The sequence below is a fragment of the Loxodonta africana genome, chromosome 21 (assembly GCF_030014295.1).
Source record: "Loxodonta africana isolate mLoxAfr1 chromosome 21, mLoxAfr1.hap2, whole genome shotgun sequence".
In the NCBI taxonomy this organism is placed as follows: domain Eukaryota; kingdom Metazoa; phylum Chordata; class Mammalia; order Proboscidea; family Elephantidae; genus Loxodonta; species Loxodonta africana.
The window spans coordinates 44,981,396-44,995,486 of NC_087362.1; the positions used below are offsets into that span (position 1 = coordinate 44,981,396).

General features: G+C 43.2%; 1 protein-coding gene across 4 annotated transcripts; it reads right to left on the reverse strand.

Annotated features, from left to right (window-relative positions):
- Positions 1-222: 222 nt before the first annotated feature.
- On the reverse strand, positions 223-13,346 carry LOC100667522 (zinc finger protein 19). Of its 4 annotated transcripts, XM_064273805.1 has the most exons (6): positions 12,918-13,173; positions 9,553-9,616; positions 8,552-8,789; positions 6,621-6,747; positions 6,000-6,113; positions 223-1,727 (listed from the first exon to the last, which is right to left on the reverse strand). In XM_064273805.1, exons 4-6 carry the CDS (start codon positions 6,652-6,654, stop codon positions 631-633), a joined length of 1,245 nt encoding a protein of 414 aa, XP_064129875.1. In that variant the 5' UTR covers positions 6,655-6,747; positions 8,552-8,789; positions 9,553-9,616; positions 12,918-13,173; the 3' UTR covers positions 223-630. The 4 variants fall into 4 exon arrangements, with proteins under 4 accessions (XP_064129875.1, XP_010595102.1, XP_003417117.2 ...); XM_010596800.3 differs by lacking the exons at positions 8,552-8,789; positions 12,918-13,173 and adding an exon at positions 13,209-13,346; XM_003417069.3 differs by lacking the exon at positions 8,552-8,789.
- Between the last annotated feature and the right edge of the window lie 745 nt (positions 13,347-14,091).

The following is a 14,091-nucleotide window of genomic DNA, read 5'->3' on the forward strand; positions in this document are numbered from 1 at the left end:
TGGAAGGGTTTCCCGTTCTCATTACAATCACAGGGTTTCCTCCTATGGGGACTGCCAGGACTATAGTTAAAAACCCTCCCATACAACACACACAAACACACAAATCATTTGTCCATTATTAGGTTTCTTACCCCTGCAGACGTTAAACAATTGTTATACTGATAAGGCTCTGTATAAGTCAACATTCTCTTTCAAGAAAAGAAAAATCCAACTCAGACTTGATGAAGCATAAAAACAAAAGTGGAATTTATTGGTTACTGGAATTCAAAACCCCAGATGTAATTCTAGCCTCAGATATGGTTTAATGTAGTTGTTCAAACAATGTCTTCAAGATGTGGTTGCTCTTCAACTCTCAGATACCTCTTTTGCTGTGCTGACGTTATTCTCAGACTCTACTAGAATCCAAGGAGTTCCTCACAGCTCAAGTTCAATGCATAAAGAAGAGTATTTATTCCAGTTAGCTCTTGCCAAGTCCTGGGACTCACTCTAATTGTACCATATTAGGTCACTCACTGACATTAGAACCAATAACTGGCCTAAGCAGAAAAACTTGTAGCTGAGCCAGGCCTGTGTCCCACATTCTACTCCTGACTAGAGGATGGAGTCCAAAAGGTGATTTAGTATATATTATTACCAATAAAAAGGGGTAAAAAATTCTGGGAGGCCAAAACGACAAATGTCCAGCACAGGCTTCTCTCCTGGTTGGACATGCTTATGACAACCTAGCTGAGAAGTCCTGAAGGTTTTATCATACTTGCTACACTCATAGGGTTTCTCACCAGTGTGAATTTTCTGATGCTGAATAAGATTTCTTTTGCTAGTGAAGTCTTTTCCACACTCATCACATACATAGGAAGACTCCTGAATATGGATTCTGAGATGCCTTTTTAACTGTTCCTTAGCACTGAAGGCTTTTCCGCAATCCACACACTCAAAGGGCCTCTCCTCACTATGGATTCTCTGATGCCGAGTTAGTTTTGTATGAAAATTGAAGGCTTGGCCACATACTTTACAAGAATAAGGCTTTTCCCCTGTGTGAATACGCTGATGTTGGCTAAGATGGGAAGTCCTTCCGAAGCTTTTGCCGCACTCATTACACTCATATGGTTTCTCTCCAGTGTGAATTTTCTGATGCCGAATTAGTGGTGAGTTACCAACAAAAGCTTTTCCACACTCATTACATTCATAGGGTTTCTCCCCGGTGTGGATTCTCTGGTGTATGACAAACTCAGAACTACTGGTGAAACTATTTCCACACTCCTTACAGTGATAGGGTCTGTCCCCACTGTGGATTCTCTGATGCCTGATCAGATTTGCGTTATCATTAAAGGCTCTCCCGCACTCCTCACACTGATAGGGTCTCTCTCCGGTGTGGATTCTCTGATGACGAATTAGTGAAGAATTGCCATTAAAGGCTTTTCCACACTCATTACACTCAAAGGGTTTCTCCCCAGTGTGGACTCTCTGGTGTCTAATATAGTAAGAAAAATAGCTGAAGCATTTCCCACACTCCTCACATCTGAAGGGTTTCCTTGAACAGTGGATTCTCTCAACCTTTCCTCCAATATTTTCCACAGTGGGGATCTTCTGGTGCTTCTCCAGTTCACATGTTTCTGGGAAATCAGTTCCCTGAGGAACACTATTCTGCAGCCCACATGCGATCATGTCTCTTTCTCCAGAGATTCCTTGTGTTGATATGGACTTGCTGTGAATGTTGTTACCAGCATCTGACACAAGAAACAGAAAACACAAATGCCAGCTAAGAATTATTCTAGAAACAACAGAGCGTTGAAAACTACAGAGCTTTTAGAGATAACATTCTAACCTCCATGGCAGCTTGCTGGGAAAATGAGGCTATTAAAATGAAAGTGCCATATACCACTCAGGCAGAAAATGTTTGAGACAAAACAGGATGTTAGGTTTTGACAGTATACTTTCCAGTTTACACAGCACATCTGACTGCTTCCTAAGCTTCACTGAGCATTAAGGGCACAAGGCTGTGGCACAGCAGAGAGAAAAGAAAATCACAGAGGGGCTTAGAGGATATTACCCCCAATACACTCCATGATCTACTAGTCCAGACATTCTTTGCTGCAGGTAAGGGGCAAGATCATTGTGGTAAGGGGCAAGATCATTGTGGTAAGGGTCACTGCTCCTGCTGCACGTTCTGTTCTGCCTGCTCTTCCATTTCCAATTCCCATGCAGTGATTTCTCCGGGACAGTGGTCTTCAACAAACTCTGCATTCTAGATATTCCTCATGAGGCTGGATGGGTAAGATGCACCAACCACACTCATCTACACCATTAGCTAAGCAAGGAGGCTCCGGGGTATGCCCTGCAGGCTCTACCACCCACAGATCCTAGGAAGTAGAGAACAGAAAGTTCTGCTTAAGCTTCTCATCCTAAGCTTCTTGCTCTCACACATCTTAGTAGAAAGAGAGTAGAATACTTGCAGGTAGGCTCTGGAAATACCCATTTTTAAACATGCTCTCCAGGGGATTCGCCTGCAAAGCCCTTTACAACGATCTATTGGGTCCTCTATTCCCTTCCTCAGGAAGACTAGCTTCCTTTTTGTCCGCATCTGAAATCCTTTTTTGTCCCCATCTGAAATCACTGTAATCTATTAAATTGGAAACTTCTCCATTGAATTCACTCCAACCCCTCCTTCTGCTGTGGTCCCACAGCCCACTGCTTATATACCAGCAATAGCACTTAACACGTTCTCTCTTCTGTAACTCTTCACACCTGTCTCCATAACTAGTACCCTCCAGACTGTCTTCTCCTTTTTTTTATTATTATGATGAAAATATACACTACAGAACATAGGCCAATTCAAAAATTTCTACATGCATAATTCAGTGACATTGATTATATTTTTCAAGTTGTGCAACTACTCTTGCTACCCTTCTCCAAGTTTCTCTATCATCATTAACATAAGCTCACTGTCCCCTAAGCAAAAACTCCCTTCCCCCCTGCCTACCATCCCTGGCAACTACTAATAATCTTTGGTTTCTACATATTTGCTTATTTAAGTGAGATCATACAGTATTTGTCCTTTTACAACTGATTTACTTTGCTCAGCATGTTTTCAAGGCTCATCCATGTTGTGGCATGCATCAGGACTTCCTTTCTCTTTATGGCTGAATAATATTTCATTGTACGTGTAAACCACATTTTGTTTATCCATTTATCTGTTGATGGATACTTCGGTTGGTTCCCCCTTTTGGCTATTGTGAAAAGTGCTGCAATGAACATGGGTGTACAGATTTCTCTCTAGACCTTCTTAAACAAAGCCTGACACATGCAAACACTCAAAAACTGCTCCTGAGTAAATCCATCCTGTCCAAGGAAGGAGTGGCACTAAGGCAATGTTGAAACTCAGAAAGAGCAACAGATTCAAGAATCGTATAGATCTGGCTCATGGATAGGAAGGCTCAGCACTGTGAAAATGTCTACTTGACCCAAAGCCATCTACACATACAATGCAATCCCAATCCAATTTCCAATGGCATTTTTTAATGAGATGGAGAAGCAAATCACCAACTTCATATGGCAAGGGAAGAAGCCCCAGATAACTACGGCATTACTGAAAAAGAAGAACAAAGTGGGAGGCCTCGCTCTACCTGATTTTAGAACCTATTATATTGCCACAGTAGTCAAAACAGCCTGGTACTGGTACAACAGATACACAGACCAATGGAAAAGAACTGAGAATCCAGACGTAAATTCATCCACCTGTGAGCAGCTGATATTTGACAAAGGCCCAAGGTCCACTAATTGGGGAAAAGACAACCTGTTTCACAAATGGTGCTGGCATAACTGGGTATCCATCTGCAAAAAATGAAACAAGTCCCATACCTCACACCATGCACAAAAATGAACTCAAAATGGATCAAAGACCTAAATATAAAATCTAAAACAATAAAGATCATGGAAGAAAAAATAGGGACAATGCCTGGAGCCTTAATACATGGCATAAACACAAAACATCACTAACAGTGCACAAACACCAGAAGAGAAACTAGGTAACTGGGAGACCCCCAAAATCAAACACTTATGCTCATCCAAAGACTTCACCGAAAGAGTAAAAAGACAGCCCACGGACTGGGAAAAAATTCTTGGCTACGGCAAATCTGATCAGCGTCTAAAATCTACAAGATACTGCAAAACCTCAACAACAAAAAGACAAAGAACCCAATTAAAAAATGGGCAAAGGATATGAACAGGCACTTCACCAAAGACGACATTCAGGCAGCTAATAAATACATGAGGAAATGCTCACAATCATTAGCCATTAGAGAAATGCAAATCAAAACTACAATAAGATTCCATCTCGCCCCAACAAGGCTAGCATTAATCCAGAAAACACAAAATAATAAATGTTGAAGAGGCTGTGGAGAGACTGGAACACTTATACACTGCCGGTGGGAATGTAAAATGGTACAACCACTTTGGAAATCTATTTGGCGCTTCCTTAGAAAGCTAGAAATAGAAGCACCATACGATCCAGAAATCCCACTGCTTGAAATATATCCTAGAGAAATAAGAGCCTTCACAAGAACAGATACAAGCACATCCATGTTCACTGCAGCACTGTTCACAATAACAAAAAGATGCAAACAACCAAGGCACCCATCAATGGATGAAAGGATAAACAAACTATGGTATATTCACACAATGCATCACACATCAATAAAGAACAACGATGAGTCTGTGAAACATCTCATTACATGGAGGAATCTAGAAGGCATTATGCTGGGTGAAATTAGTCAGTTGCAAAAGGACAAATATTATATGAGACCACCATTATATGAACTCAAGAAAAGGTTTAAACACAGAAGAAAACATTCTTCAATGGTTACAAGGGTGTGGAGGGAGGGAGGGAGAGGAAAGTTAACTAGTTAGTAGACAAGAATTATTTTAGGTGAAGGTAAGGACAACATGCAATAGAGAGGAAGTCAGTACAACTGGACTAATTCAAAAGCTAAGAAGCTTCCTGAATACAACCAAACACTTCGAGGGACAAAGTAGCAGCGATGGGGGTCTGGTGACCACAGTTTCAGGGGACATCTAGGTCAACGGGCCTAACAAAGGTATTAAGAAAACGTTCTGCATTCCACTTTGGTGAGTGGCATCTGGGATCTTAAAAGCTAGCAAGCGGCCACCTAAGATGCATCAATTCGTCTCAACCCACCTGGAGCAAAGGAGAATAAAGAACACCAAAGACACAAGGAAAATATGAGCCCAAGAAAAAGAAAGGGCCACATAAACCAGAGACTTCATCAGCCTGATATCCGAAGAACTAGGTGGTGTCCGGCGACCACCAATGACCGCCCTGACAGGGAACACAACAGAGAATCCCTGATGGAGCAGGAGAAAAGTGGGATACAGGCCTCAAATTCTCGTAAAAAGACTAGACTTAATGGTCTGACAGACTGGAGGGACCCCAGAGATCATGGCCCCTGGGCTCTCTGTTAGCCCAAAACTAAAACCATTCTCGAACCCAACTCTTCAGACAAAGATTAGACTGGACCATAAGACATAAAATGATACTGATGAGGAATGTGCTTCTTAGCTCAAGTAGACACATGAGACTATGTGGGTAGCTCCTGTCTGGAGGCGAGATGAGAAAACAGAGGGGGACAGGAGCTGGTTGAATGGACCTGGGAAATACAGGGTGGAGAGAGGGAGTGTGCTGTCACATTGTATGGAGAGCAACTAGGGTCGCATAACAATGTTTTTACAGGTTTTTGTATGAGAAACTGACTTGAATTGTAAACTTTCACTTAAAGCGCAATTAAAAAAAAAAAAAGAATCATATAGAAGGTGTATTAGGTGGTAATATATAGGTAAGAGTTAAGATTTGTGGAAAAGGCTTCAAATTCTACCTATGAGCAGAAATCATCTATTTTATTCAAATCCTGCCCAGCATGAATCATTTTCAAATACACTGCTCTGGAAAGCTCTACAGTTGCCAGTTCTGACCCTGCTTCGCTTACCTTTACAGATGTCTCTGGTCTTCTCTGCAGGTGGATCACCCTGTGTCTCCAGCCCCCAAGGTAAATCTCCTCCCTCCAGAAGTGAGATCAGAGAAGGTTTGGGAACTGGGTATCCTGAAAAGGGGGAAGAAAACGGTATTTTTGGCCCTGTGTTTGCTGTCTCAAAAGAAGAAAAACCCAAAATTCTCAATAACAATAAGACCCATAGAAGAGGACTCAGGAAACTGAGTATTTGTGACCTCTTCCTTGAAAACTGCTCATGAGCAGGAAAGTTAGTGAAATCCTGCAAGACATGTTCAAACACAGAGAAAGCGTCCCACCCCTCCCTAGACAACGAGGAGGGTAGCAACATGCTGAGAACTTGTCTTTGGCACTAGAAACACATGCAGAGCCTCTTAGAGGATGGGCCGTGCTCTTACCAGGGAACACCAATTCCCTACAATGGGACCAAACTAACCTGACACCTCTCCCTATTCAGCAACCTCTGAGGCTGGCCACTTAGCCTCAGCCCTGGAGCCACCATTCAGTGGAGGATAACCACACCACACCCCAGCCTGTAAGAAGAAAAAAAGGAAGGAACCAGAAAGTATAGATCCGAGTCCCAGAAAGAAAGTGCCTTACCCAGGAAAGTCAAGTTCCCATAATTCTCCAGCATCACATTTCTGTACAGAGCCCTCTGTGTGGGAGAAAGGCCAGCCCATTCTGTCCGAGTGAAGTACACAGCCACGTCCTCGAAGGTCACCACCTCCTAAAACAACAGATTCCTGCTGCCCCAGAGCCAATTCTCTGGCTCAGGGCCAGAGTGTGAGGCAGAGCGGATAGTATGAGGGCCTGAAGGAGGGGTCCTATAAGGGATGGGTAATGAGAAAAGGTGAAAGGAACTAGACCATAAAATGACTATTTCTACAATCAAAAATCTGGAACTTCTCTCACTACCATAAGGGCTTTCACAAGGATGCAAGATTTACTGTTACAAAGCATAGTATTTTGGAAAATCCTGAAAAAAGTCTCCCGTGAACTCACCTCCTAGAGCAAAATCTCTTGGATTTTGTAAACGCACTTTCAGTCTTTCACTGTCTCACCTACAGGTGAACAATTAGCTTCAATCTGTCCAGACACCCACTCACAGGTTGCATTTCAGGACCTACCTGTTTCCACTTCACTACCCCAAAACTCATGCCCACCTAACATGAACAAAGTTATGATTTGCCCAGATGAGCCTGTTCCATCCAACGACCCCCGCCTTAACTTTGAATAAGCTGTGCTGCCTCTGCTCAAGAACCTCCAGCAGAGGGAGCTCCATGCCACCTGCAGCAGTCCATTCTGCTTCCTGATGAGTCGAAGGCACTACTTAAATCGTATGGCTGCTGGGTAGTGTGTGTGTGTCTGTGTGTGTGTCTGTGTGTGTGTCTGTGTGTGGGGGGGGGTAACACTAGACATATCAAAACATCTGCCAATTCATTAACTTTCCATGTATAATTCAGTGGCATTGATTACATACATCATGTTGTGCAACCACTATCACCTCAAAGGCAATCCGTAACAGCTCCTGTCTACCGAGCCTCATGCTTTCTTAATAGCCAACCCTTCCCCTCCCTGTTGGTCCCAACTTTGCCATTCCAGAAAACTGGTTTAGACCCTCTATTCACTCCTCAGATTTCAGTATCCACCTTGGTTACTCTACCTAAGGTGCAGTGAATATCCTCCCAACTCCCAATTCCATTTCACTCTGCAGATCTCCACATTCCACTAGCTCCAGCACTACCTCAGACCCCCCAAACTAGATCCCCTTTCTAATTCATATAAACGGATTTGCACAGTAAGTGACAATTTTCCTCCTATCTCAGTTAAGAGCACCAGTTTGAGCTAGTCTCCAATACCAGAAAGTTGAGATTCATTCTAGACTTTCTTGTCCCCATCACAGCTCATTTCTTACAAGCAGTTTTATATCCTAAATATTTCTGGAATCTGACTTCTCTTCACCATGGTAGAGTCACTACATTAGTTCAACAGCTATATCCTTCAAGAGCTCCAATTCCAGGCTTATCCTGCACTGAGTCCATCCTCTGCCCAGCACAGACAATTATCTATTTAAAATGACAACCTGACCCAGCCAGCTCCTCAATGAACCGCTTGAATCATCACTAACTAGAGCAGTGGTTCTCCAAGTGTGGTCTCCAGACCATCAGCAGCATCACCTGGGAACTTGTCAGAAAGGCAAATTCTCAGGTCCCACTTGAGAGTAATCTGTCTTTTAAGAAGTCCTCCAAGTGATTCTCATGCACACTGAAGTTTGGAAACCTTAAACTGGAGGATAAAATTCAAACTCATAAACTGAGCTGTATCAGGTAAGTGGCAAAGGTGATGGGAAGGCACAAGACTGTATCCGGAGAAAGCTGGGAAGCTGTGCAAACGAAATACCAGGAAGGAAAGACAAACCATGAATGAGGGTGATATATAAAACAGGACAATTGGAGGAGATGGGGGCAGAAACCATGGGTCTTGGTGACTCTCTGGAGGTGTTATCAAGGGAGAACAGAGTCAATAATTACTCAGCAGTCTAGGAACTAAGTGATCAGGACTGCAATACGGTGATACCAGGAAGCTGCAGAAATTCAGAAGAGGGTTGGAAGCTACAAGGAAGACAATGCATCGGTGACGTAGTCAGGGAGAGGGAGCTGACAGATGTGGGAAATTCAGAATTGGGACTTGGGATACAGTTCATGGACACTAAACATTTCTGGAATCTGACTCTTCTTTACTGTAGCACAACCACTGGATAGAGAACACCTAGGAAAAAGGACACAGTAATGCAACTCACCAATCTCAAAAAGTAAAATACAACTCAAGAAATAAATTTTACTATCCCAAAAATGCAAGGTACTTCTGTTTGCTTTACAAATGAAGTTAGTTAAGGTACAAAGAGATTAAGTGATGGGCTCAAGGCTATAATGCCACTTGATGGGATCCCAAACTTCAGCTGTCCTGCTTCCTAGTGCAGATTCTTCCACCCCATTCCAGAGCCTCCCTTAGCCAGCAATAAGGGCCTAAAGGATATGTTCTTCCCCTGATCCTGAAACCTATCCTTCTTTCTTTTGGAGAACAAGTGGTGAAGACTCCTTTTCCTTGTCTTTTGCCTGTTGTTCCTCTGCCTCTACTCCCTCAATCCCCAAGAACTCTGTGACCTTGCTCCCGCCACATACTCGATAACATACATCACCACCCTCATTCACACAGATCCCTCTGCTGAGGAGACTACTGGACCTGGGGACCCTGTGGCTCAGCAGAAATCCTCAGAGTGCAGGAGGCTGTTCTTCTGCTTCCCAAGACACTCTCTCCAGCTGTCTCCATCCACCACTTCATGGGTCCTGAGGTGTCTAGCTGCTCAGTCCCTCACCATCAGCCCTCTTTCCCCAGCATCCAGTCTCAATGGAGGGAATCAACAGGGGTTTTCCTACTGTGTTGGCTCTAAGATTCTGGCCGTAGAATTGCCCCTATCATTCTCCTTCAAATCATATCTCTCTCAAGCTGACTTGAAGGATGCACAGCTCACCTGGTGCTGGGCTTGCAGGGGCGTGGCTGCCATCATCTGGGCTCTCACTCAGGTAGGTCAGGGGCTGAGGGAAGAAGCAAAGAGAACCAAGAGTGAGCCCAGCCCAGCCAAAGACTTTTCTTTAAACCTGCAAACCTGCCAGTAACAGCAGCAGCAATCATTTACTAAACACCCAGTGGGAAAGTGGTTTATAAGTATTTCCACTTTTAATCCAAACCATACTATGAGGTTTGTAATTCTGAGGAAACTGAGATTTTGAAAGCATAAGTAAGTTGCCTAGGTCACCAGAACCTGTACTCATGAACATCAGGTAATGTTACCTTTCCTAGTAAAATAATATGGGGGAGGAAGGGAGAGAGAGAGTGAGCTGAGTACACAAAGGGCAAAACAAGTAAAAGGCACCAAAAAACTTATGCAAAATTTAAGAGGAAACCCAGATTTTTATTTTTAAAAGTGAAAGTTTACTGAGAAACATCAAAGGTTAAAAAAATTAGGAAGGAGTATCACATTTTGGATGAAAAATATCTATCCCCTCATTCAGTCTCCACGATAATCCTCTAATTTTTTTTTTTCTTTTTCCCAAATGAGAAAACTGAATCTATGAGAATATTTTTTTCTCTCAGAGGGTAGATGAATGAGCTTGGATCTCAGACCAGATCTACCAGATTCCAAAACCCATGCTTTTAATAACGACACCATATTGCTTTTAATCACTACACCATATTGCTTTTAATCATAATCCCAGCAGGTTTTTTACAACTTGGTAAAGTGATTTTAGGGAGCCCTGGTAGCACAGTGGTTAAATGAAAGGTAGGCAGTTTGAACCCACCAGCCATTCCCTGGGAGAAAGTATGGTAGTCTGCTTCCATAAAGATCACTGCCTTGGAAATCCTATGGGGCAGTTCAACCACCTTGTCTTATGGGGTCACTATGAGTTGGAATCGCCTTGATGGCAGTAGGTTTAGTTTTGTTTTAAGCAATTCTAAGGGGCCCTGGTGGGACAACAGTTAAGCACTCGACTACTAATCAAAGGTCAGTAATTCAAATCCATCCAGCGGCTCTGCAGCAGAAATGACCTGATGATCTGCTCCCATAAAGATTACGGCCTAGGAAACCCTACGGGGCAGTTCTACGCTGTCAACTCAACAGCACACAACAACAAAGTGATTCTAAGGTTAATATGGAATAGATAAAGAGTACCAACTGCTGTCGAGTCAATTCCGACTAACAGTGACTCCACAGGACACAGCAGAACTGCCCCAAAGGGTTTGTAAGAGGCGGCTGGTGGATTTGAAGTGCGGACCTTTTGGTTAGCAGCCAATTGCTTAAATCACTGCGTCCCCAGGGCTCCATAGCCAAGAAAATTAAAAAAAAGAATCTCGGAGTAAAATTCTTCTTTTCTTAGACCTGGGGAGAGGCATTTTTTTTTTATTGCCCATTCTAGTATCCAGTGACATCCAGAAACCGATTAGCAAAAGCCACCTCAACATGCCAAAATGTCTGGATTATTATTTTAACTACATCACCCACTACAGATACTTTGTATACTTCTTACAGTCACATTCTACCAAAAAGTCAGCATCCTCACCAGAGACTCACAGCATGATAGTTTCCTTGTGCCACCTTCCTCTCTTCCTTCAGCCACCCTAACCTTCTTTCAGCTTCCTCTACTCTGCTAATTCAGAAACTGTCTTCCTGCTGTTTCCTCTGTATGAACCCTTCTCCAACCTTAGAGTCTTTGTGACTGCTACTCTGTCTGCCTCTAATACTCTCCAGCAACCTGGCCTGTCTTTCCCTAGATAATGCCAACTCATTCTTCAGACCTCAACTCTCTGTTACACACTTCACCAATGCTGTATTCCCTGTATACCAGTTATCGCAGTTTGAGATTATACATTGATTTGGGCTTTCTTTATTTAATAAACATTTATTGCACACATATTTCATGCTATGCCATGTATGAGACATGGGAGAGAAACTGAGAGAGAAAAAAAGAACATGGTCCCTTCCTTCAGGGAGCTTAAAACCAAACCAGGAAGTTGCCATGGAGTCGATTCCAACTTATGGCAATACCATGTGTGTAAGAGTAGAACTGTGCTCCATAGTTATCAATTGCTCATTTTTTGGAAACAGATTGCCAGGCCTTTCTTCTCAGGTGCCTCTGAGTGAACTAAAATTGCCAACCTTTCGGTTAGCAGCCAAACACTTAACCATTTGCACCACCCAGGGACAGCTTCATGAAGCTTAGTCTAGACTGAAGGAGAAGCACACATTAATCAAAGACTCTCACAAATAACTTCAAGATCACAACTGTGATAACTGCAAGGGGGAAACCATCCTAATCAGGTAACGCTTAAGAATAGGAATTAGCTAGGTTAAAGGGGAAATCTTTACAGACATAACACAGTATGAAAAACCATGTTCTAGAAATGAAGGGCCAAATTTAAGATATAACTATTGCTCTCTTCTCACCTGTGGCAAAGGAGAACGAAGGAAACCAAAGACTCAAGGAAGAAATTAGTCCACAGGACTAATGGCCCACACTGGCCTGAGACCAGAAGAACTAGATGGTGCCCAGCTACCACTACCAATCATTCTCTCCAGTACAGGGACACAATAGAAGTTCCCAGTTAAAATGGGAGAAAAATGTAGAACAAAACTCAAATCCATAAAAAAAAGACCAGACTTACTGGACTGATACAGACTAGAGGAACCCCTGAGACCATCACCCTAAGATACCCGTTTAGCTTGGAACTGAAGCCACTCCCACAGGTCACCTTTCAGCCAAATAATAGATTGGCCTATAAAATAAACAATGCCCGTGAGGAACGTGCTCCTTTATACAATCAACTATATGAGACCACAGTCGACATTTACTGGAAAGCAAAGATGAGAAGAGAAGGAAGGGCAGGAAAACTGGATGGATGGAAACCCGGCAGGTGGGGCAGAAATGGTGAAAGTGTTGATACCTTGTGGGGACTGTAACCAATGTCATGAAACAATCTGTGTATGAATTGTTGAATGGGAATCTAATTTGCTGTGTAAAGTTTCACCTAAAGCACAATAAAATATTAAAAAAAAAAAAATGAAGGGCCAAGGGGAGTGTGTTGCAAGATGAGGCTTAAGTTGCAAGAGATCATACCACGCAGGGCCTTGTACACGCTAAGGACTTCATCTTCTAACTAAAAGCGGTAGGCTGTCTCTACAGAGTTACGAGTAGGTGGAGGTAAATTATCAGATTTGATTAATACGTGACTTTCCCATTTTTTTTTCCCCCATTAGGCTGAAAGCCCTCGTCATGTCTCATTTTAAGTGCATCCCCGGACCCAAGAACAGCAACTGGCCTATAGCCGCTCAATAAATACCTGTTGACCAAGTGAGAGGAGGAGCTTTACAGCCGTGTCCTTTCCACTCAGCCACCCCTATTTTCTGCCTCTATTTCCCGAAGAGGCCGCCGCGGGGTGGGGGAGTGAAGGCACATGAGTTAGGGGGGACTGGTCCGCAGGCCGCCGCCTCTCTCCGAGGCCCGAAGGCGTCTCCCTGCCTCCCTCCCTCGGCTCTCCGCGGCACCAGGGACGACGAAGTGGACACCCTCCTCCCAGGGTGCAGGGCGCGCGCCTAGCAGGGACTCCCGAGTGGCAAACCCCAACACTCACCTCAGGAAAACAGAGCGTGAAGCGTGAGCGGAAGTGCGTCACCAGGTCGGCAGCGCCGCAGGAGCCTCGCGCTCTAGGATGCCAGGGGGGGGCTCATCTCAGTGGTGCTTTACCTTTACTGCCTATCGCAGGCTGGGCTCTCTACCTTGGAACCCTTAGAGATCTTGTCAGGGAGAAAAAGTCCATCATTGTTTTCACGAATCTCTAACCGAAATTTAGCATTTCCTAGCTACAAACCGCAGGGGTATCAGCAGTTCCTGTGACGTTGCCAACTGAAATCACAGGCATTTTCATATCACGTTGCAGTTGATGCAGATATCTCAAAATAATGGGCTCATCTCACCACTAATTCGACATTGTCATCCTTGTTATTAGATATACTTTTAGATATTGTCATTTCATTTCATCTCATTGTTGAAGAAGCACATATATTACTGTAGAACAAATTAAATTTCTAAACAATTTAACTGTATTTTAATACAATTGGTTTCCTTTGTAATTTGATGCGTATTATGCATTTACAAGCCTTATTCTGAGAAGGGAGTCTACAGGTGTCACCAGACTGTCAAAGAGATCATTGTACAAAAAAAGCTGTCCCCGGAGGACTAAAATCCATTTATGTTAAGTAAAACCAGGACAGACAAGGGACACATTAAAGAACTATTTAGGAAGTGAAAACACTGGATGTAATAAATTATTTAATAAAGAGAAATGAGAGAAAGGGAGCAATCTATAACAGCCATAAAGGTTGAATAATATGATGGATAAAAGTGCCATTAACTGAGATAAAGAATTCAGGGGGATCCGATAGAGATTAGAGGAACCCCTGAGACTACTGCCCTGAGATAAACTTTCAACTTGGAATTGAAGCTATTTCTGCAGT